Source organism: Botryllus schlosseri, chromosome 7 (genome assembly GCF_051294905.1).
Source record: "Botryllus schlosseri isolate E-star chromosome 7, Bs_hap1, whole genome shotgun sequence".
NCBI classification, from domain to species: domain Eukaryota; kingdom Metazoa; phylum Chordata; class Ascidiacea; order Stolidobranchia; family Styelidae; genus Botryllus; species Botryllus schlosseri.
In genome coordinates, this window is record NC_137242.1 from 7,640,334 (window position 1) to 7,666,065 (window position 25,732).

Here is a 25,732-nt window from a genome sequence, read left to right on the forward strand (position 1 = left end):
CTTCACCCCTCAGACCACCTTCACGCTATACGCTGTTTAGCACTACTTATCTGCTACATTGGGTGTCCGTTTAGTGAGCCGGCTTCCCTCGCTTACACGCGCGAAGCGCGGGAAATTTCTATAATTCATGACTGAATCGGTCAATATGAACGGGAATTGCATATACATTGCTATCAATTTTTATCCTCTCTCTCTCTCTCTCTCTCTCTCAGGGCTGTGGAGTCGGAGTCTGGGTCGGTGGAGTGGGGGTTTGGCTAATTTTTGCTTCATGGAGTCGGAGTCGTGAAAACTGTAGTGGTTGGAGTCGGAGTCGTGGAAAAAATACTGACTGGAGTCGGAGTTTGTGAAAATGACCCTGACTTCGACTCCAACTCCGACTCCAACTTCTTTATCATGAAAACAATTGTTTTCAAAGGTATCTTTAAATAACTAATAATAACTAATAGGGTTCTTATGTACCATCCATAGGCGGTGACTTTTATTTTTGCATGGGGTGGCGGCAGGCGCGTAGCCACTAGCCAGGAGGGTGTCGAAACCAATGTTCCCTCTAAGCTGCGCACGTGCGCAAATGCGCAGTGCTGAAACGGTCTCTGCGCACAGAAAATCTACGCTGCGCACAAAAAATCAGAAATGATGTTTTTTTTTATAGTTGTTGCGCACTGTTGTCCAATGAACCACGCAGGCGCGCAGATTCGTAAAAATTAAGATGGAACATTCCCAGGGCCAAATAGTGTTATCACTGAAGTCTGAAACTGAGGTACAAGTGCGCCCCGCAAAGGTAACTATTGCGCCCGTGACGAAATGAGAGTTCACAATCACCTGCGCCTCAAGAAAGATATTTTTAGTGTGGCCTCGTACACGTGAGCGATATCATTTCAATAGCGCATTATTTTCTGGGAATGGCGAAATAACATGGTTTAACAAAGTTATAATAACAATGGGCAAGCTCGAAGTTAATCTGCGAGAAACTAACGATAATGATAGTCTTCTCCGCGTGGCATGAACATTGCGTAAGATTTACTCAGGACCGTAACTTTCGCACCCCAGACCCCCCAATTGGAGGGGCCTAACTCGAAGGGGGTCCAAAATTATTTCGAGAATTAATACAAATCATGGTGTATTTTTTGAAATTTTTCAGGAATTTTTTTTCGCGCTACGCGCGTTTTATTATTGTAAGATATCTGATTATTGGGTACCCTTTCCCAACAAAAATTAGGCATGATTTATAGAAATGGGCAGTTGGGCGTCGGCCATTACCGCGCCAAGGCTATGTAACATGCGAATCCAAGAAGTCCGCCAGAATGATCAGCAGCGAGAAAATCTTGGGCGAAAAAGACTGCCCCGGTGCTGACCGAAAACTTCGATATATACAAATATATCTGTAATTGTCCATGTCCATGGGCGCCTAAATGGCTGGCGCCGAATGTTCCTGTCCTGGCGATCCGAGTCCCACAACAAGACAAATGCCATATCGAGGGAACATTATTTTCCAGTTAAGAAATACCAATTTGAAATCGTGTTGGCCTACGTCTTTTACCTTAGTACGTTTTGGCGATTTCAATATCGTTTGACATGGCAGACAGGGGTTTACGAAATAGCATCATGTAACGAAGTCATTATATCAACGGGTATGCCCGAAGATGTTTTATTATTTAGAGGGCGTATCTATTCCAACACACCTCACTGGATCAGCTCTACCGGTAAATCTGATTATGTGAGCAGGGAGAGGATTAAAATTGACAGCAATATATATACAATTCCCGATCATATTGGCCGATGCAATCATGAATTAAAAATTTTTTCGCGCGTGGCGCGTTTAGGGACGCTACTACTAAATGGGCACCCAATGTACATGATAAGTACCGGAAGAAGCCTAGAGCCTTAGGGGGTTCTGGGGGGCGAAGCCCCCCAGTAGTTAGTTTTATCACCCTATTGGAGGGTGGTTGCGCACTGTTGTCCGAGGGCCTGCGCAGTGAGTTGGCGTGTTTGCGCAGACTCTTGAAAAATTAGAGGGAACATTGGACTCGAAACCCCCTCCTTTTGAGACGCGAAACCCCGTCCTTTTGAAATGACCATTCTGACGCTAATATTCAATTGCTATTCAACAAGTCGTATTATCAGTGTTACGCGGGCCGCGACCAATTAGCAAGATTCGTCCGTGCACGTATATCGCATCGCACTATGCAACGCGACGCGATCTCCCGCTGAGATGATTGCGAAATTAGGTCATTGATTACTGCGAGCTCGGCAATTGTCGCTGGACTGAGCACTGAGCAGTAACACAGCGCGACAATTCTGGAACAAGAAAGACAGACAAGAATGATGATTACAAACGCGCGCGGCAAATCAGTAATTATTCCTTACCTCCCGCTCCAGCACAATGGGTTTTTACTTAGTATTGGGTATAGCTCGCATCGCGACAATTGGTTGCTGATGAAAACATCGATTTTGACTGCATTGCTGCATTTCCCGATTTACGTTCGCAAAGCATAATTGGATTAATATTATGGGCACTGGAATAAATTCCAACTAGCAGGTACACAAACGCACAACAGCACACTGTTCAACTTCGCGCTCCGAGAATACTTATCTTACAAATTCTTCACAAAATATTTTAAACGCGGCTGGCGGCCGTCATCGATGCAAGTAACGCACGTTAATTTGTAGGAGGTGAACGTATATTTGGTCGCCAAATCGCGATAGGTTATGGTGTTTCTCAGAGCGCGCGATGAAATCTACGTCTCTAACGATGAGGTCGAATTTGTAATAATACAAATTAGTGAATTGGCATTTCAAAGGACGGGATTTCTAGTTATAAATGAGAAACTCTTTGGTTACGCACCTGGGGTTTTTATGCAAACAACGCGCTGGTTCATATCTGCCCAGGACCTACAGCCTTCGTAGGCTCGGATCAGCCAGTCGAATTTGATCGTGATATGGTGCGCTTTTAATTATCCACGTGTTATTGCAGTAAAAGCAATATGGGCGCATGCTGCGACCTTATCAATAGAAATGCAAATTCCAAAGGTTTGAAATTCAATCCGCGATATGGTTGCGCTCGATAGAGTACGTCCAGCAATGAAGTTTATTGGAACATAGAATAGAGGGTTCCTTTTCAAACTAATCGAATAAATTCAGAATTTGCGCCACAGAGAATCTCGTGTTTCATCAGTTTTTAACAACGTAATTCAACGCCGTGCATTGCACAATGCGCAGTGTTACTAACAAATCAAACACTGACAAGTGACACCGAGGGAATACGAGTGTATAAAGCAGACGATAATTTGTAACCTACAGAAGATAGCAAACGAGAAACGCGCATCTAATCAGTAATTCCTCAACTTGTGTACAGAACAATGGGGTTCCAAGTCTGACATCGCGACAATTGTCTGCTCCTTCTAGCGACGTTTGAGCTGCATTGTTGCATTTCCCGATAGAAGTTGGCAAAGCCTTGTTAGAGTAATGAATATGCGCACTTTGCGCAGAAATGACTTTCAATTCGCAGGCATAGGGCAGGGCTACTCAAATACACTGTCCTATTTCGCGCTCCCAGCCTCCAATTAAAGAGGCTATCACGGAACTAACTCAAGAATTATTTTGTAAACGAATATGGGCGCAAATACAAATTAATTACGAGATGGAGAACATGAATTCGCACGGATGGTCGAGAGAGAAGATGGTGTTTCTCAGCGTAAGCGTGTCGAAATCGACGTCCTAAACGAGGTTGCTTCGATTGTCTGATTACTAATCACGGATTACCATTTATTGGGGCGTTTTAAGCACTGGTGAGTGGGTGGGTGGTGGGTATGGGATATTAAGGCGCTCAGCAACTAGGGCTTTGTGCGCCAGGCCTGAGTGGGAGGGTTGATTGGGGGTTATATTTATTCAAGCATTATTTATTTAAGCACTATTTAATTTAAGCACTATTTCGTCGTCGTCAACGAACCTGCGCATTCAATTATTCCCGCGCGTATATCGGTTAATGGTGAATAGTTGGCATTTACGCGATATCACGGACTCGCTAATTGACAGCGCTGATGATTTGAAATCGCAGACGGCGGGCGTTTTATTTTATTGTATGGGGTGGCCGCCACCCCATAAATGTTTCATGGGGTGGCTGCGCCACCCCGCCACCCCGTAACTCGGCGCCTAATATACTACTACCATCAATCACTGTAATTAGTAACAGCTTGTTTGAGGTACAGAACTTCAATATACAATTGAATAGTATATTCATATTGAAATGAACCCGAATATTTTCGGCTGACACTCGCCAGGAGTAATCGTCAGCAACTAGAATTCGAAAGAACAGCGTATATCAACAATCGTAACACAAAATATGACGTCACCAGCACGAAATGTCGAATACGAGAGCGTTCAATGTACTATTTTCAGATGATACACGAACTCTTTTTGTTGACACAGCCTTGGCTGGTGTATTTTGATAAAAGTCGACTCCAAGGCGCACAAATGAAAGTGTGAGCGACCCTTTCCGAGTATGCGAAATCTGTAGTCGTTAATCGATAATCGATAATTTGTGATTGTGGCTACGTGGGAAGAACGTCAAAGCGCTTGCAGGAACGCATAAATCAGCATGTCCCTAGATTGGTCAGCAGCCAGTAGAGCAGGGGTTCTCAACCTGGGGCGCGCGCCCCCCTTGGGGGGGGGGGCGTGAAACATTTCTAGGGGGCGCGAAGAAGCAGTCACCTGAAAACATTTTTCGCGGTCGGCGCGATTTACCTCCAATGCACGCGTGTTTCTGTCTATATGGACCCAATTTCATATATTTTTATTCTCTCATCAACATTCATAACCGTCCATACCACCAAACAATCTGTTTGGGTTGCTAGCACCCCGGTTGAATTTTGTGATATGACGATCAGGGGGCGCGAAATTTTCCACTATCAAAAAGGGGGGCGTGTCCAACAAAAGGTTGAGAACCACTGCAGTAGAGAATTGGAAAGAACATTGTATATAAACAATCGTAGAAAGCGTGCATCACGCTCGGTGAAAAAACTCGCCCATGACTCATCCGTTCAAGCTTGATGCTGAGCGATCAAAGCCCAGAAACTATGCCATTGCCAATCATTTGTTGGACAATCCCGCTGGTGCAAAAAATTATCGAGAAGACAGATTTCGCGTCATCGCAAGGGGTCGCTCAAACTTTTATAGGTGTGCCTTGGAGCAGAGATGAGCATGGATTAAGATTAGGTTTTGAAAAAACAGGATTTGTGAAATTTTGTCGGATTTGGATTAGACTTTTTTTTAGGGCTGGGCACAATGATTCGAGTACTCGAATCTGAATCGAGTATTAATTTTATTGATTCGAGTCGAGTAGTAAAAGACGAATTTTTCGAGTACTGAAATTATTCGCTTCTCGCCACTGAAAGTTAATTATCAATGAGAATTACAGTTTTGATACTACTTTTCATTGTTAAAGCGTTGAAACCTTGATTAGCCATATCGTAGCATTCGAAACATCTCGTACAAAGCTATGAAGGCTGCTGGGCGTAGCACATTTCCGAAATCATGATTATCCAACAACATTGTCATCAAGTGGAATGAATTCGGTATGGTCGAAAAAATACCTGAGTATCATTTATGAGAAGGATAACAGGCATTATATTCTTTGTGGTGGCGTAAAAGATACATATTTGCACTTTGACGTATCGTATTATGGTATGACGTCATAATGAGTGATACTCGATTACTCGACTCGACTCGAAGCATATTACGTGATTCAGAATCGAATCACTCGAGTACTCGATTTTGCCCAGCCCTACTTTTTTTCAGAACGGATTAGGATTTGGATTGGATTTACCGATTTTCTGGGAGATTGAAATGTCGTGTAGCGAATGGCGACAAACTTTATTCAGATCAATTATTAATGTACTAGGTTACTAATGGTTACTAGGTTATCTCGAATCAAGGGAATCGTTGGTTGTGAAAGAAAATTTTCGAATCCCTCCATTGCATAAATTATTTTTTTTTTCTGAATTTCTTGTTGGAATCGGATTCGGATTCACGTTTTTCGTTGATAATTGTCGGATTATCCTTGATCCGGGGATTATCAACGAAAAACTCAAATAGTTCCGCTTCTACTAGTCGGAATTGACTCAAATTTGTTTTGCATCGTCTTTGAAAACAGCTCAACAATTTCATGGGGTTGACAGAAAAATTTGAGAATTTTTATTTTTTTATTTTTATTAATAAATTAAAAATTTCAATTCAAGATTGCACGGCCTTGACTGGTTGGAATTGAGTCAAATTTGGTGTGCATCATTTTCTTGGACAACCTGACAATTTAGTCAATAGGCGAGTGAGATTTGGAAAAAAAAGTTTTTTTTGAACAACCCTATTGGACATGGACTTGAATACGAAAAAGTTACGGATGAGGATTTGGATTTGAAAGTTCGGATTTGGATTGGATTAGAACATAGAAATTTCAAATCCGCACATCTCTGCCTTGGAGTCGACCTTCATCAAAATACATCAGCCCAAGCTTTGTCTACAGAAGGAGTTCGTAAACCATCTTAAAATGGTACATTGAACATCTCTCTTATTTGATATTACATTCCAAGCTGGTGACGTCATATTTTGTGATACGATTGTTCAATGTTCTCTCCAATTCTGTACTAGTTGCTGACGATTACCCCTGACGAGTGTTAGCCCAAAATATTCGGGCACATTTCAATACGATTATTGTGCAATTGTATATTGAAGTTCTGTACCCCCAAGAAGCTCTTTAATCTAAAAGTATCGATAAATTTTATGCGTCACAGAATGAATCCAAGTTCGCCAACCTGGGAAAGATGGACATATGAAACTACTGGCTCTATTCGGGTGTACAATGTGCATAAATTTTTGACCTAGAACATTAACTAGACAAGGCTACGTTCCGACATAACTGATATTAACGTGCAGTCTTTACTAAGGGTTTCTACATACTAAATGCAGCCAGCGTCCAAAGAACTTGTTGGAAACTCTGACCGACCACAGACGTCAGATTGTCATCAATAGCTAGCTACTGTTAATAATTTCATTAAATGGGCTACTGTTTTGGTGTCATGCCATAAACTTAATGTTCACGATTTATTCCTTATATAGGTGGATAAACACGCGAATAATGTATTATATGTATATATTCTGTAATCCGACCCGCAAAGTGCTTCATTTTCCCATATCCGTCCCGCCGACCGGAGAAGTTGCCTTGCCCTGACCTATAGTAACGCTACAATCTACATAAACCTGCCTCTTGTACGATACAAATCGGACTGATATACTACAGTATACGTATTGCCCATCAACAGCTGGTATAAATGGTAACGTATGGAGGTGCAGGTGGATTGAGTAATGCACTATCTCAATTTACCTCAACTTGACGAGGTTCCATATTCAACCGTCTATTTGGCCGACAGTTCCGACGTACTTCGGCAGTCCTACTTTCAAGCGATGCACGCAACGCCCCGATGAAGGCACAATTAACTCGATGTTCGTTACGCGATTCAGAATTAATAACGACTCGGTCGCGATGGCTTCGATATCACTTTGTGCCAGACTTGACTCACCCCAAAAAATCTAGCGACTTTGACTCGAGTCGACTTCAAGAATCGAGTGACTCAATCCCAACATTGGTTTTAACGTCACGACGCTACGTCACTGCCGGCGACGAAAAAAGCACACTACAAACACAACGCGCAAAAAAATACTGTATTACATAACGTACGGTCGTACACAAACTACAAAATAAATAAATATACAACAGGGCGCGGAGGATTATCATTGGTTCTTGCACTTGTCATCCTGGGAAGTATGAGACTTAGGCAGTTCCGATGCCGAGTTTAGTATGGCAGTGTTTTCTGAAAAGAGAGACGCTTTTGTTAAACGTGGCGGCTGGCGGTGGGTTTCATTTCATTTTGTCAGCCGGTCCTGTTACAAGTGATTGGCGGTAAATTGTAACGGGAGACGGTCACAGCAGTCGGCGCTGCAAATTTCTACTCGATTAAAATCGCAGATGTCAAAACCAATTCAGGTAGTAGAAAATGATGATTCTCAAGTTCATGGACCGCTGCAGTTATCAGTTAATCGGAAATGGAAAATTTCGAAAATCTATTCATTTAGAGCCGTGTTTCCTAAATTTTTCGCCTTGTGGCATACTTGAAAATTTATCTAACGCTCGGTGCGCATTTTCAATAAAGTAACTTAAAAATCTATTAACATGCTAATGCGATGGCTATGTTTGTTTGTTTGTTTATACAAACATACATTCCACTGGAACGACGATCAATAATAATAATTGTCGACAAACATACCCGTGTTTTGTTGTTTCCCAAACAGTGTCTCTCTATTACGTTTTTTTTTCATTTCAGTCAAAATTGATTGCAAACGTTTGCGTGATTTACGACTTCCAAATGGATCGACATTTCCAGAGAAGGTGCTCGAGCGGCACGATTTCTAGTTTGCTAGTTGATATGAAACGATTCAAAGAAATCTATCCAGACATAGCATAGCCGCCCAGTTATGATGTGGACAACCTCAACAGTTCCCGGTCCTCTACTAAGTACCAGTACTAATAAACGAAATGCCAATAATGTAGTAACTTTACTCTTCTTCCAAGTTACAATGAAATGCCCGTCTTGGCCGTCCGAGTTTCCGTATTTTCAGTGGATTTTCTCCCAGTTCTAGTTTTTGGTAATACGGTGTCACGGGGACAGGAAATTTTGATATCAGAATACCTTCAATCCTGATCAAACTTGGCTCAGTACAAGCAGTAGGACTGTTCTACCTGCTAAGACTATTTCTTTTGCTATAGGAGTTATAGTGTACTTACTATGGTACTTATTACTGAATTTTATGAAAAAATATCGAAAATTCGGCACCGTACTAGTACCAAACAAATATTTCGTAAAAATTTTCTTAAAATCGGAAGTTTCACGCATTTCAGCAGGTACTTAGAGGCCTCAGGACACTTTATAAAGCATTGCTTAGAATCTCTTAGCACCCATGGATGAGACAGGCGTTTCCTCGTGCCAACCGTCCGATTCACCAATCTCCCCCCCAATTTGGGCCCAAGGAATCAATGTGAAATGCTGAAATTTATACAGCATCTGAAGTTGAGTATGGATAGTTTACACACCAATTTTTGGGAATCCAGCATTTACTGTTTATAAAATATCGCAATCTGAAAATTTTGTGAGTCTAGCAGTACCTTACGGCCTTAATTCCAATTCGGCTTGGGCAAAAACCTGCTTTTAATGACTCGAGTCACAGCTTGAGTCAGTGTGTCACCACTTAACATGTAGTCAAGTCATTGTGATTGGCGTCTACTGTATCAGGACATATGGAAAATAGGCTCGGAAACCGTCTTACATCTCTTCGAAGAAACATGTTAAGAGTGAGAAAAATGACTGTACTATAAACGCGAGCCCTTCAGAATCGAACTCGTTAATCAACAGTGAACAAAATTACTTGGAGGTGAATTGAAAACGACTCGCTGGAGTGAAAACTATAAAAGTGGAATTGACTTGTGACTCGGAACCTCGCGACTTGGTTACAACCCTGGCAGAAACGCCCCCTACTTAGACTACATTTACATGTAACTGGCGGTATTGCTTTCATATTGGCCGCAAAACAGTACATTTCTGAACTGCCCTGGTCATTGCTACTGTCATGATAATTAGAGTACTCAACAATGGACTGAAAATCGAATCACCCAGGCCATGACAACGCAGTGACTACTTTGAAATGGTATGCCACCCACTCCCCGAAAAAGACACTACCAACTCGAAAAAATCCACCAACCTGTCAAAACCTCCGCTCCCCCAGCAGCTTTTTTCTCCCTCGCCTTCTTGATAAGGGAGCGATAATGATTGTTTAACTCCAGAAGTTCCATATTTTCGGACCTACAAGACAGCACACACGTGAGTCAGCAGGACGCCGCTTATCGACGCTCGCGACAGGTCAAAATAAAACTTTTCGTTCGAATTACACAAAGACCCCCCGTGAAATGGTTAGCCGCCAAAAAAGTCTGTCAAATTTGGTCTAATTCAAAGATCAAAACACGAAAACAAGCTTTGCCTCTCGTTAACATATATCTTCAATACCCTCTTCTTTTTTCAAATCCAGAATTTTCCACCCCAAGAACTTCACTTATAGTGCTCAGGATTGAGCCAATTGAACGTTTTTTAGGAAACCTAACAATTCATTGGAGTCTGCAGTGAATTTTTGAAATATCTCAAAATTTCTACTGCAATAACTACTACTACAACAACTAATAATTTCGCTTCTGCGGATCGGAATTGAGCCAAATTCGTTTTGCAGCGTCTTTAGGCAAGCTAACAATTTCATGGCATCCTTGGTATAACTTCGTGGGTTCACGGCGGAATCTTACAAAGTTGATTTTTGCCACCGCACAAACTCACATTCTCTTCTTCTCAATATCACGACATTTGTCCAGTTCACTTTGAAGAAGGTCGTTCCTGTACTGATAGTCCGACACCTCCATCTCCAAGAGGCACATCTTAGAGTCGAACGGTGCGCCCGACTGGCTCGCTGCCGCGCCGCTACGAGTCACACGCCCCACCCTGGACTGGGGCCCTTTGAAAAAATAATCTACGGTTTAAGACAATCGGTTGGTGACACGGTAATTTAATTTTTTTGCGTTGCTACTTCTAATTGCCGGTGCTCAAACACATTGCAAACCTTGTTACCAGTGGCGGTCAAACTCGTGCAAACTACTGGTCAACCAACGACTGCCTTCTAAGTAGTTCTAGTACTAATTGCGAGTTTTGAAAAAAATAGCTCTACTTCTAATTGCAAGTTCTGAAAATTGAGTAGTTCAAGTTCTATTTGCAAATTTTGATCAGTGAGTAGTTATAATTCTAATTGCAAGTTCTGAAAAGTGAGCAGTTCTAGTTCTAATTGCAAGTTCTCAAAAATTGAGTACCGGTAGTTCTAGTTCTAATTGCGAATTTTGATAAGTGAGCAGTTATAATTCTAATTGCAAGTTCTGAAAAGTGAGCAGTTCTAGTTCTAGTTGCGAATTTTTATAAGCTAGTAGTTCTAGTTCTAATTGCAAGTTCTGAAAATTGAGTAGTTCTAGTTCTAATTGCATGTTCTGGAAAGTGAGCAGTTCTAGTTCTAGTTGTGGATTTTGACCAGTGAATAGTTTAGAAAACAAGTAGTTCTAGTTCTAGTTCTAGTTGCAAGTTTTGAAAAGTGAATGGTCCTAGTTTCAGGTTTTGCATAGCGAGTAGCCGTAGTCCTGGTGGATTTGGTAAGTTCTAGTTGCGGATCGTGACGAGCGCGTAATCCTAGCTCCAGCGGCGCGTTTGAGCGGCCGGTAGCAGTATGCATACAATGATCTAAATCTCACAGTTGCTCGTGGAGTTACAGAGCTACTGTATACAATCGAACAATATATTCATATTGTGACCAAACCGAATATTTTCTTCATTTCAATATGAGTTTATTACTCAATTGCGTAGCCATAGTTGCAAGCTTTGTAAATTGAGTGGTTATAGTTCGAATTGTGCATTTTAAAAACCCAGCAGTTTATACAAGTACAGGCCTGGCCACGACCGTAGAAAACTCACGTTCAGCACTGCCCTTCCCCGAGGCCGCCATCTTCACCCGTTGTTTTAGGTTCTCTATCCGTTCTTCGCAGACTTTAAGCTCGTCCTTGAGCCTGCCGTTTCTGGAAAAGCAAACAGCTCGACTGACTCGCAGAAAACAAAAACGCTAGCGGGCGACACGCACTCTCTTTGCAGCGGCTGCTTGGCGTGCTCCAGCTGTATCTCGAGCCGCGACACCTCCCTCTCCTTGCCGTGCAGCGCCTTTTTCAGCTCCTTGTTCGCTTCCTGAAACGTCGGAGACTCGTATAAGCAACAGACCCGGAACAGCACGGCACTTGGCAGCCCCTAATCCAAAACCTGACCTATTCCTAACCTGAATACATTTGCATGACACATTCCAGAGATGGTTGGTTGCGAGTGCTTTCCACTTGAACTTCAAGTATATTATGTCTACTAGCGATACTTCCTGAAGTGGTTATATTATCAGACTCCTACTTTTCCATTTTCAGTTTTCTCGGCAATAACAGGCTTAGAATGGCCTATTGTTCACTTATTATGTTACTTACTCCTATTGAAATAACCCGAATATTTTCGGCCACGGTTGTAATGACTCGAGTCGAGTCATTTTATCAAAATATGGAAATGACTCGACTCGAGTCAATCTGTGTAATGACTTGAGTCATTGCGCACGACTCGGACCAAATCATAGGACTCGAGAATCAAGCGGCCAAGACCGATATTTCATTGTAATTTCGAAGAATAAAAAAGTATACAATTCAAAAGTATATTCGTATTGAAACGAAACCCGAATATTTTCGGCTGACACTCGTCAGGGCAAATCGCCATGCTGGTGACGCCATATTTTGTGATACGATTGTTGATATAAAATGTTCTTTCTTATTCTCTACCAGTTGCGGACGATTACCCCTGACGAGTGTCAGCAGAAAATATCCGGGTTTCGTTTCAATATGAATATACTATTCAATTGTATACGGATGTTCTGTACCTCCAAGATGCTCTTCAAATAAAAAAGTAACCACACTGTTGGTATATTGTCTATTGGTAGCGGTACTTAAAAATGCGTCCACAAACTTTTGAAAGTCCGGAAAATTAGTATATTATAAATGCGAACCTGGCTTTACCGAGAATCAAACTGGAAACCGAGCAGTCCCCGCAACGACTCGGACTTGACTCGGTGGCGAATTGACAATGACTTGACTCGACTCGAGTCAAAACTATAAAAGTGAGATTGACTTGTGACTCGGAGCCTTGTGACATTTGGCGCAACCCTGTTTTCGGCAGACGCTCTTCAGGGGTGATCGTCAGCAACTAGTAGAGAATCGGAAAGAACATTGCATATCAATAATACTAATATCACCAAATATGACGTCACCGGCATGTAATTTAGAATAATCGCTCAAGCACAATGCACTATTTCTGATGCTGGCGCAAATTTGGTTGGTGTGATTTAATAAAAAGCCGATCGAACGCAAGTTCTGTACCTCCAAGCTCCACAATAATTATAGATTATTAAAAATCCTAATGCAAAATGCGACATGCTAATTTCGCTGCAACCCTAACGTACCACGTTCGGCCGCGACTTCATCTCCGCAAGCTCGGCTTCTAATTTCTTATTCTTTTCTTTCACTTGATCCAATTCCTGCTCCGACTCGATGAGCTTATCTTCGAAGTGCGTGACTTGCTCGTTGAGTTCCTTCAAATCAAAAGGCATATGTCGCGCATTATCGTTGCACCGTCTCTCTAGACTCGGAAGGCTATTTATGCAATTTCCTTGTCCAGCGGCATATGCACGTCGTGCACTCATGGTACGCATATGCACAGATCGTGTTTATGTATATCACAAGCCGGTGCATATGCTGCAAAAACATAAAGGACAAAAATATACAACGTCCTATACCTATAGCAGTGGATTGGCCCAAACACAGAATGCGCGTGCCAAAGATGATGACAGCGGCAGCACTCGTTTGTAATTGGATAGGGACACGCAACCATTCCGGCGACTTCCTTTCCGAGTGTAGGAGGCGTCTAATGCGGCAGCAACGCCATCAAAACACAGAATATCGCGCCACAAGGTATATTCCTTTTGCTATCCCGAATCATTATCAGAGACCACAGCATAAGTATTGTGTGAAAAATTCCATAATTCATACAATACACAGTTTCCTATATGTTTGCACTGTCGATGAACCATAGCCTATATAAAGGCTGTGTATGAACTTGTCATTTGACATTTTACCGGTTGCAGCCTACTTGATGGGCCTACCGTTGTAGACAGCTTTCATTGTGAATCATCAACGGTCAAATGAAACAAATAGTTCGACATAGTGTTATGCTCAACTGCGATATTCTAACTGAAGCAAGACTGCATGCGTGGGCATTGCTTCTTTTATCAAGTAGCTCATGATAAAAAAAATTGTGATGTAGACACCATTGTCAGAATGAAGTAACATGGTGTATCACCAGCAGCGTACGCTCAACTTCAGTGTTGCCAGCCAACAACTGCTGCTGTTGAACGTACTTTCTCCATTCTTGGCAAACATTAAGCGGGAAAATACCTAATTTACATACATGATGTCAAAATCCGGTCAAAAGGTAAAAAAATGTCAAAATTTCTATCTTTCAAGTCAAATCTTCCATTCTCTCAGGTAAAAAAAAATCGCATTGATCCTTACGCATAGCCAGCGGGATCAGAAAATTTCAAAAAGCCGACAGAAGTTGTTGGCATGACTTGAATTTCTCTACATGCATACTCTGCGCTACGTGTCGAAGCAGTTTTGGCTCGATTTAGTAGGCGTAAGGCGTAATTTCACAGCAATATGCGAATTTCAGCCAGAGCAGAGGCACGTTTATATCCACCATCACTCTTCAACAATCATCAAAATCAGTATAGCGCAGTGGTTCCCAACCTTTTTCGGCTCATCGCCCCCTTTTGAAGCTCCACACCGATCATCGCCCCCCAAATATTGGGAAAGTAAAAACAGCACTTCGTCAGCCCCCCAAACATTGGTCTTTGGCCCCATAGGGTGATAAACCAAACCGCAGATCCCCCTCAACCAGTGGGCCTTTTGTCGCTACATATCAGCTATACCCTATTTCATGTACTGTTTGGCGAGTCACCGAATTTCGCCTAATCGCGCGAAGCGCGATAAGTTTATATAACTCATGTTTGAATCGGTCAATATGGTCGGGAATTGCATATATATCGCTATCAATTTTTTATCCTCTTTCTGCTCGCGTAATCAGATTTACCGGTAGAACTGAGTGTGGTGTATTGGAAAAGGTAGGACCCCTAAATAATAATTAAACATCTTCGGTCGGAATCGTTGTTATATTGACTTCGTTACATGATGCTATTTCGTGACCTCCTATATCTGCTATGTCAGAAGATATGGAAATCGTCAAAACGTACCAAACTAAAAGACGCACATGATTTCAAATTGGTATTTCTGTACTGGCAAATAACTTTTTCCTTGCGGGATGGCATTTGTCCTGTAGGGTTAAGGTCGCCAGGACAGGAACATTCGACGCCAGCCATTGAGGCACCTATGGACAATTAAACATATATGTATATCGAAGTTTCCTGTCAGCACCAGGGCATTCCTTTTCGGCCAAGGCCCTCTCGCTGCTGATCGTTCTGAAAGATTACTCTATAATTATTGTTAATTCTCGAAATAATTTTGGGCCCCCCCCCTCGGGTTCGGGCCCCCACCACCAATTAGGGAGTTTCGGATGCGGTAGTTACGGCCACGACTCCAATATAGCCGTTTTAACGCGCCATCGCCCCCCTATCGCCCCCTTCGTTGCTTTCGCCCCCCATCGCCCCCTTCGTCCGTTTTCGCCCCCCTATCGCCCCCTTCATTATTTTCGCCCCCCTAGACTGCGAAATCGCCCCCTGGGGGGCGATATCGCCCACGTTGGGAACCACTGGTATAGCGTATAGAAACATATTGCGTTCTACACCGCATACAGCCCGAATGACGACAAACTGTTTCACGAACGCCGGGCCCGAACCATCAATCCCACATTCGAGATTCGTCCTCACGATCAACCCACCTTCTTAACCCTCTTCATACGTTCCGCAAGCACCTTTGTTTCCTGCAAACACAACAACGAATTTGGCATCGGAGAAAGACGTAGAGTGACGGCGTGGAAAATACCTCAGAATGCTCTTCCTTAATCTTCTTCAATTCTGCGTCGTAGGCGTCTTTTGCCCGCCGCTTCTCGACCAGCTCTCTGGCGATGTCCTTGCTGCTGGGAGCGGCTCGCTGTAACGCGAAAAAGGGATTTGAATATGTCAGGCGTGACTTTCGGGAACATGAAATTAACGCGCCGGTAACGGTTTATCCCGACATCGTAGTCCGGATTGCTACTCAGAGTTGGCGCACTCGAAAAAATATCTTTGAAATCGCTAAGTAGAATTAAAAAAGGACGAAAAGAAAAAAGGCGGAAAAGTGCTCAAATCTGCGGTTCTAAAAAGTAGATTTATGGCCAATGGTTGAAGCGGAAGTCGAAATTTCAAAAACATGTCCAAATCTATTCTGGTACAATTCTAAAATTAAGTATGGGATGCATCAGAGCAGCAGTCGTTTAGAGTAGGTTGATTTTGGTAAAATGGCCATGTACTTTTCTGCAGTTCGAGGTTTTCATTTCCAAAATTGCAATGAGCTTCCAGGCGACAAACGTTAATGACACTACAAAGTGTCTAACGCAATGTAATGGATATAAGAGTTCACGCACGAGGCCAACATTTCCCGAACGCCTCCAACTCAAGATTCAACAGCAGCATAACAATAGCCTCCAATAACACACTTGTTTTGATGAGCAGTATCAATGGACATCTTTTGCCGTACCCACACCCAATGGATGAACCAATAACAGAGCAGAGCCGGAAATACTGCAGGGCATTCATGATCATCCCACAAGCTACAGCCCATTCGATATCAGAATTTGGGCAATACCAGTCTCCCCAATATTTAAGAGACATTGCGACCTTCAAGGGCAATATAATAGGGTGGAGTGAAAAAAAATATAAAAATTTCAATTTTAAGAGGTGCCTTTGATATTTGGTCTCAAATCTCGAATGAATCACTCGAATCATCATTTCTGGTTCCTGCGCCCCCAAGTGGCCGTGCGATTCCACCGAAAGAGTCAAAAATGGCTGATTTTGCCATATCTTGATAACCGCTTATGCTAGAAAGCTAGTTTTTGGCTTAAAAGCTGCGGAAGCAGCATGTTTCTATCCCACGTCCATAAAACTTTGTCTTGAAAATGTACAGAAAACAAGTTACAACCAAATTATTGATTTTTAGACCGCCACTAAAATGTCGGTTGGTTTTGCCAATTCGCATGTTACGCTTTAACGCTTAGTCACATTGCTGTTTTAACAACAAAATCTTGTTTGGAGGACCTCGAGAGTTGATTTTTATATCAACCTAGCACAATTTTAGAGTGAATGATTGAACTTGGTGAAAAAGGATATATCTTCCTGTCTAACTCTACAACAAACGACAAGTCTAAATTGTTAAAATTCGAATCAAAAATTAATCGATAGGTCCCGCCAAACAAGATTTTGTTGTTACAGCTGTAATGCAACGCATTGCAACATGCAAATTGGCATTGCAAACTTGGTAAAGGCGTCCGCGTTTTTTAATAGCGGTCATAAATCCACAGTAGAGCGGGAAAACAGCTTTTCCAGTCCAACAGACCAGGAAACAACGTTTCAGCCTTTTTACCGAGTGTACAGAAAATACAGATCCACAAATTCGCGCCGCTCACCACAAATTCGTCCACCTTCGACTGCAGTTGAGAGTTGCGATGCTTTTCGGCGCGCAGCTGGTTATCCAGAGATTGGTTCTGCTGTTTCGCCTGATTGTATTTGGCTTCCAGCTTGCGGCAGTGTTCCTTCACGGTTTTCATGCTGGGCTCCTGCGGATTCGCGACAGGCGTTGTTAGCGACAGTTATCAGATCATCACGATTAACAACATCCGTCGCAAAACACTTCTATTTAATCTATGAACTTCAATTGCATATTGAGCTTGAGTACCTTCAATAAAATAAGAAAATCACCTTTGGATTTGCCTTGGTTTTCAAGCGACCCTCGAGCTCTTCGACTTTTTGTTCCAGACATTTCACCTTTTCTTGCTCCGCCTCTAGCTCTTTGTCTTGCTCGAAAAGACCTTGCTCGTACTCGTCGATCTTCTTAAGGAGCCTCTGCTCGGAGGAAAAGCAAGCGCGTCAGCAGTGGGTATGCGACGAGAAAGACTTTTATATCCACATACACCCAAGGTCCGGCCGCAGATGTACTTTCAGAACTAATCGCACTAATTCCTCAAGCAGTTACAATTTTAGACTCCTTCTAATTCTGCTTGACAGTTTTTAGTTTTTTAGGCAACACCAGGCTTTTCCGCATTAGATTATAATTAGGAAAATCCAGAATTAGGAATACGTCTAGCAAAAATCAGTCGTTCTCCAATATTATTTTCAGGAAAACAAAAAAGTACATTGGGAAGTAATATTATAGAATATAAACATTTCATAAATTAGATAAGAATTGGAGTACCGGCATACCGAATTATATAGTTTCCAAAGTCTGCCGTCACGACAGGCGTTTTCAGGCAGACAATATCACAACTTCATGATAATCGACAATAGCGAACAATGTCCGAACATCTTCAATAAATAACTCGACACAATACCTCTATCCGAACTTTTCTATCGTCTTCAACATCCGACAGTTTCTGAACAGAAATAATGGAGGAGCTTATTGCGGGGGCGCCGAGCTTCAATATACAATCAAATAGTATATTCATATTGAAATGAACCCGAATATTTTCGGTCGGAAACTAGTAGAGAATTAGAAAGAACATTGGGTATCAACAATCGTGTCATTAAATATGATGTCACCGGCATGAAATTTCGAATAAGGCGGAGAGAGTGCATAAGCTAAATGTACTAATTTTAGATGATACACTAACTCTTTCTGTACGCAAAGGCTCAGGTTGGCGTATTATGATAAATGTCGACTCCAAGACACCTAAATGTGAACGGCCTCTCCTGACAACAGGGAATCTGTCTGTCTGTTGTTCGCGCAAACAGGATTATCCAACAAATGTTGGCCGATGGCAGAATTTATGACCTTTGGCTGATCTGAATCAAGCTTGACTCATCCCCTGAGGCTTGATTCAGAACAGACTTTTATTCAGGTGCCTTGGAGACTTATATCAAAATAACCTAACCAAGCCAGTGCCTACAGAAGGAGTTCGTGTACCATCTAAAAATAGAGCATCCAACTTGAGCGCTCTAACCGCCCTGATGATTCGAAATTTCATGCCGGTGAAGTAATATTTTGTGATAGATTGTTCCAATTATCTATTACCGTAATTTTCCGAATATAGTGCGCCCCCATGTACAGGGGTGTAGCCGCCCGAGAAAAAAAGAGGGAAGAACTGAATAAAGGGGGCAGAATAAACCTCCATGCGCCATACCTGTGTATTCGGTACGCTAATGTAATAACCAGAGGATTGTCTGCTAGGGTGGAGTGAAAAATGGAAAATTTTGAATTTCAAAACGAACACTTGATATGTGGTGCCAAATTAGAAAAAAAAAATTCTGTCATAATTTTGGGCTCGTGCACCCTCTAGTGGTCGTGCAATTGCACCGAACGAGCCAAAAATAGCTAATTTCGCTATATATTGATGACCGCTTCCGCTAGAAAGCTGATTTTGGGCTCAAAAGATGCGGAAGCAACAAGTTTCTATCTCACTTCCACAGAACTTCGTCTTAAAAATGAACAGAAAAAAAGTTACGAGCAAATTTTTGATTTTTAGACCATTTTTCGTTAAAATTACGCACTGAAGCAGGATACGAGGCCAAAAGCGTGTAGTGATCGATCTTATGACTGACAACTCCATATTGGAAACACATTAATTGCTAATTCATATTGAAAACACAAAACCATCAATTCTATACTGAAAAAAGATATATTTCGAAGATGGTTTCACTACCAGAGTATTAGTATGCACAAACTTTAAAATCTTGTTTCGTAATAAAGGATTTCATCTCTTTTTGAGACTTCAGTTTTTCGCTGATTGAGCCATCTCTACGGTTAAATCCCGACACATGGGCAGATGATTTGGTCACCACTTTAAAGTCTCTTTCCACTGCCTGGTTGTGCCAGGGATGTTTGAGCAGATGACCTTAGATTTTCCATCTCGAGATATGGCGAGTTCTTGATTGCTGGTGGCTGTTCCATATCTTTTAGATGCAAGTTGACAATTTAGTGGTATGATTTGGCCTTGATGTTTATAATTGGGATTTTAAACAATCTGATTCTAGTGTCAACGTTGTTTTTTAGGTTTCGTTTCATTAACATATCCTCCTTCCAAGTAGCTAATTGGAATCTGGTATTCTGTTTGATCTGCTCATAGTTGTAATCTTGCAAGTCTTCCGAGGCCTTCATCATCACCACCGAGCATTCCCAAAAAACATTATCCGGATGTGCAAAATATCCTTTTCGTTGTAGCAAAGGTAGTGCAAGGTTGCGAATTCGTGTATCAGAAAGCTTTCTAATATAGGAAACTATGTTGCACAAGTTTTAGCACCATCAACAATTGTGACTTTTTATTTCAAACCATGACAGAAAATAAAACTCCATGCAGAATTAAGCAAGATAGTTCAGATTGCTTGATGGATGACTCTGTCGCACATGCATGCTATGTATAGAACGTCAAAATTTGGCATGTTCTATGTGGGACAGAGTCATCCATCAGGTAATCTGAACTATCTTACTCAATTCTGCATGGAGGTTTATTTTCTGTCATGGTTTGAAATAAAAAGGCACAATTATAGGAGATTCAGTCCCACATAGAACATGCCGAATATTGAGTTGCTATGTGCGACAGAGTCATCCATCAAGCAATCTGAACTATCTTGCTCAATTTTGCATTGAGGTTTATTTTCCGTCATGGTTTGAAATAAAAAGGCAAAATTCCATTGTTGATGCTGCTAAAAACTTCTGCAACAGAGTTTCCCATGTTACAAAAGCTTTCTAATACACAATTCGTAACCTTGCACTATCTTTGCTACAACAAAAGGCATGTTTTGCACATCTGGGAATGCTCGGTGATGATGATGAAGGCCTCAGAAGACTTGCAAGACTACAACTATGAGCAGATCAAACAGAATATCAGATTCCAATTGACGACGTAGAAGGAGGATATGTTAATGAACCGAAACCTAAAAACAACGTTGACACTAGAATCAGATTGTTAAAAATCCCAATTATAAACATCAAGGCCAAATCATACCAACAAATTGTCAACTTGCATCTAAAAGATGCGGAACAGCCACCAGCAATCAAAAACTTTTCATATCTCGAGCTGGAAAAATTTAAGGTCATCACCATTAACTAAGGATCAATCATCCTTGGCACAACCAGGCAGTGGAAAGAGACGTTTAAGTGATGGCCGAAGCATATGCCGATTACCCATGTGTCGGGATTTGAACGTAGAGATGGCCTCATAACACAAAAACTGAAATCTCGAAAGCAGATGAAATCCTTTATTACGAAACAAGATTTTAAAGTTTGTGCATACTAATACTCTGGTAGTGAAACCATCTTCGAAATATATCTTTTTTCAATATAGAATTGATGTTTTTGTGTTTTCAATATGGATTTGCAATTTATGTGCTTTCAATATAGAGTTGTCAGTCATAAGATCAATCACTACAAGCTTGTGGCATAATAGCGCGGCGCCTGCTTCAGTGCCTAATTTTACCTACAAACAGCCTAAAAATCAATAATTTGCTTGTAACTTTTTTTCTGTTTATTTTTAAGACGAAGTTCTGTGGAAGTGAGATAGAAACATGTTGCTTCCGCATCTTTTAAGCCCCAAACCAGCTTTCTAGCATAAGCGGTAATCAATATATAGCAAAATTAGCTATTTTTGGCTAGTTTGGTGCAATTGCACGACCACTAGAGGGTGCACGAGCCCAAAATTATTATAAAAACTTTTTTTTTTAATTTGGCACCACATATCAAGTGTCCGTTTTGAAATTCAAAATTTTCCATTTTTCACTCCACTCTATTGTCTGCCTGCAGCTTTGAAAAGCGTAACTACCGTAATTTTCCATGTATAATGCGCAAAATTTTGCCGATTTTTCGACCTAAAATAGGGGGTGCGTATTATACATGGGTACAGCAAGCCTTGAAAAAATCTCCCTCGATCACAAACTTGAAATCACACCTTTCTTCGTGTTTGTTTCCAAACGCGAATAACCTCTAGCCGTCGTGGCCCGTAATTCGTATTATAGAGTGTAACGCGTAATTCGTATTATAGAGTGTAACGCGTAATTCGTATTATAGAGTGTAACGCGTAATTCGTATTATAGAGTGTAACGCGTAATTCGTATTATAGAGTGTAACGCGTAATTCGTATTATAGAGTGTGACGCGCTGCCAAGTAGAGAAGCGAGTTTCCAATTAACGAAAAGCGTGTATCCAATTAACGATAGTGTCTGCACAGCACGCGGTCTCCTGCTGAGTTAGTTTGCCGTTTGTACGCGCGAGCGAAATTAGGTCGCTGATTCCTACAAGCGTTCGCGTCAACGGCAGGCCTTAATAATTGCGTCAACGACAGGCCTTAACAATCACATATACAAGAGGTCATGTGCTTGCGTAATCAGGCGCATCTCCAACAGGACTGGTGCGCCCGACATAACCGTTGACCTGAGCAATCGCATCTGTAATTTTAATAGGCTAGGCCTCGTGAGCAAGAAGTCGTATGTCGCTAGCCTGAACTATCGCGTCGCCGGCCTCGCAGGCTTTGGCTACTATCTACACTCGTTTAGAGACAATGCCGTTAATTGTATTATGATTAGCGATGGTTATGTCACGATTGTTCGACAGTGACATCGCAAAACAGAACAACATCGTGTACTAAAACACAACTATTCATGTACTGCGAATGCAGGGTGCGTACAATACATGGGTACAGGCTTTTCCCCAGAATTTACACGCCATTTTAGGAGTGCGTATTATACATGGGGGGGGGGCGCACTATATTCGGAAAATTACGGAAATTGGCCAATCTAATTACTGAAAGCGAGTTAGCAATCAACAACTTGCGCGCACGCACACTCTGGCGGTTCTCATTTGCATTCAAATAAGTAATCGACCTTGAAACATACAAGAACATTTCACGGCTACCAATCTTTATAAAACACGGAATATGTTATATCGGAATATGTTATATCGTGATGAATCTTGACATGATTCAGTTCGCGTGTAAGATTAACGTCTGCTAGGCGTTTTAATTCTATTCATTTCGAACATAGTGCATATACTAATTGTACCGGCATGTGAATAATGACTTACTCGCAAAGTGAGGGAATCGCGAATAAGGCTGAATGTGTCCCGGTGGGATACCCATCACGAATGGTATAATCTAGTATGACGAATGGTCAATTTTAGAGATTGAGGTCGTTAAGAGAGTGCACATCAATGCTGTCAAGAAATAATATGCTAATCGAAGGTATTGTTCCTTCAGGCTGGACAGAGATCTATTACATCATTTTCAATTCCTAATCGACCGACATCTGCCTGGCTTTGTCATCAGGACATGGAAATATCGAAGTCGGATGTTTTGCGGGATTTCGTCAATAAATCTTTTCGCTGATGAAGGATTGACACGTGATTGCTTTGAAATATACTTCCATTCAGTTGTTACTTTCATGTTCTATAAGTTCGTTTACAATAAACTGTTGATTATAAACCAACTCGAGAGCGCGCGACAAATGTAGCAATTGCTGACGCTTGTGCGATGCGAGTTCAGAATAAGGGGTAAGCTGATTGATAACTCTCGCCGAGAGAACAATGAGACACTGCCCTTTTCACGCTTCCATCTACAAGAGATCATACAAGAAAAAAGCATCGTGGCATACTACAGTACTCTCATCGTTCGATCGACGTCCGGCGCAGCAAATAGAAATTTGGCAATATCGGGCTCCATTGGGGATTTTACAAAGGGTTAGAAGCGTAGAACGTTCTGCAATTCTGCCCCCTGGCTACGCCCCTGTGCCGCACCCATGTATAATACGCACCCCCCTATTTTAGAGCAAAAAAACGGTAAAATTTTGCGCATTATACAAGGAAAATTACAGTAGTTGCTGACGATTGTCAGAAAATATTTGGGTTCAATTCAATATGAATATACTATTCAATTGAAGATCTCAGAGCAGTAGTGTAGGGATGTCCAATCATTTTGCTCTCTTGACTCAAACATCACCCTTTCAATCTGTATATCGGGCTATCTCTATTTTCAGTGCACTGGGTAACAAAAGCATTCCATTAAATGAGGATGAGAGCATGATAGAATGAGATCATTAAGTTGAGAGTGACGAATTTAGAGCAAAATTTGCTTATGCCATAAGTAATGGGCAACCGAACAGAATTATTCACATACAGAATTGAATAAAATAGATCACAAGGGCCGCTTACAGATATCACTGGACTGGACTAACCCAAATATCACATTAGCGAGATGGGAGCATAATTCACTTGCGAGAAGACTATAATAGGACGATCAGTAGATGTGCCTAAAATATTGGACAGACGTTACTTGTATAAGCAAACTGAATCATATCTAATTTCGTAAAACATGTTGCAACTCCCTTTGGGTAATTAGAATCGTAAACCATGTTAGGTATCCCAGAAAGGCAGAGACAATGACAGTGTTAGCCACACCGATGAGGTCGAAGTTGCCTATAGGCTTCGCAGGCAAAAAGCGGTAAAGTCAAAATGTAATCTCACCTTTTCATAATTCTCCTTCAGATCAGAAATTTGTTGTTCGTTTTGCTGTTTTGCAACGTTGCCGAGCGCCTCCTCCTGTTCCTTTGCCGATTCCAATTCTTTGGTCAAATTCTACAAAAAAAACAAAGATTGCAAGAAAATCTGAGACCTGCGAGTAGCGACATTGTCGCTCGACGAGGGGTTAAAAAGAAAGTCAAAATTTTGAAGAAATTATCGGTACAGACCCTAAAAAACGAAGTCAACCAACTGCAGCAATACAGACAGACTTGTGAGCAGTCAGGGCAGAGCACTAATTTTCAAAAAGATGTCACAAATTTGATATCACTAATGGCGAATGCAAAGTTAATTAACTAATACAGTCATGTTCAGGTTTACCTAATACCTAAATCCATAGACTTTTATTTTTGCATGGGGTGGCGGCGGCAGGCGGGTAGCCAGGGGGGTGTCGAAACCCCCATCTTTTGAAATGCAAAACCCCTGTCTTTTGAAATGACCGTTCTGACGCTAATATTCAGTTGCAATTCAACAAGCCGTGTTATCAGTGTTACGCAGGCAAATTAGGGCGCGAAGCGGATCTCCCGCTGAGATGATTGCGAAAGTAGGTAATTGGGCTGGGTGACAATTCTGCAACACGAAAGACAGGCAAGAAAGATTATTACAAACGCGTGCGGCCAATCAGTAATTATCCCTTGCCTTCAACGCAATGGGTTTTTACTTAGTATTGAGGAGCTCACATCGCGAAAAAAGCAGACAAGAATTAGTAGCCTACAGATGATAGCAAACGAGAAAGCGCGCATCTAATCAGTAATTCCTTGACTTTCGTACAGCACAATGGGGTTCCAAGTCTGACACCGCTACAAATGTTTGCAATTGAATATGGAATGACTTTCAATTCGCAGGCATACACAAACACGCTGTCCTATTTCGCGCTCCAATTAAAAAGGCTATCACGAAACTAACTCAAGAATTATTTTGTAAACGAATATGCGTGCAAAACAATTTAATTGAGAGAAGTAGATCGTGAATTCGCTCTTCCGGTAGAGAGAGCTGGTGTTTCTCGCTTCGATTGTATGATTACTAATCACGGATTACAATTCATTGGGGCGTTTTAAGCACTAGTCAAAGCTGCGTATTCAATTAGCCGCGCGCGTATCGGTTAATAGTACATAGTTGGCATTTACGCGATAATGACAGACTCGCTAATTGACAGCATAGACGGCGGGCCACCCCGCCACCCCATAACTCGACGCCTATGCCTAAATCTTTTTGGCTGACACTCGTCAATATAATCGTTACTGTTGATACACAAAGTTATTTTGAAATTTGTCCT

General features: G+C 41.7%; 1 protein-coding gene across 1 annotated transcript in view; it reads right to left on the minus strand.

The window, feature by feature from the left end:
• Positions 1 to 7,691: 7,691 nt before the first annotated feature.
• The window catches only part of LOC145443472 (uncharacterized), a 62,152-nt gene continuing 44,111 nt past the window's right edge, over positions 7,692 to 25,732 (minus strand). Inside the window, exons 35-46 of the mRNA XM_080321438.1 lie at positions 24,403 to 24,513; positions 18,291 to 18,374; positions 17,662 to 17,805; positions 17,370 to 17,519; positions 15,752 to 15,859; positions 15,648 to 15,689; positions 13,159 to 13,287; positions 11,758 to 11,858; positions 11,595 to 11,695; positions 10,422 to 10,596; positions 9,802 to 9,902; positions 7,692 to 7,859 (exon numbers count right to left, since the gene is read on the minus strand). Of these exons, the coding sequence (XP_080177564.1) occupies positions 7,780 to 7,859; positions 9,802 to 9,902; positions 10,422 to 10,596; positions 11,595 to 11,695; positions 11,758 to 11,858; positions 13,159 to 13,287; positions 15,648 to 15,689; positions 15,752 to 15,859; positions 17,370 to 17,519; positions 17,662 to 17,805; positions 18,291 to 18,374; positions 24,403 to 24,513 (1,326 nt within the window). The 3' untranslated portion in view covers positions 7,692 to 7,779. The remainder of the gene's footprint in view (positions 7,860 to 9,801; positions 9,903 to 10,421; positions 10,597 to 11,594; positions 11,696 to 11,757; positions 11,859 to 13,158; positions 13,288 to 15,647; positions 15,690 to 15,751; positions 15,860 to 17,369; positions 17,520 to 17,661; positions 17,806 to 18,290; positions 18,375 to 24,402; positions 24,514 to 25,732) is intronic.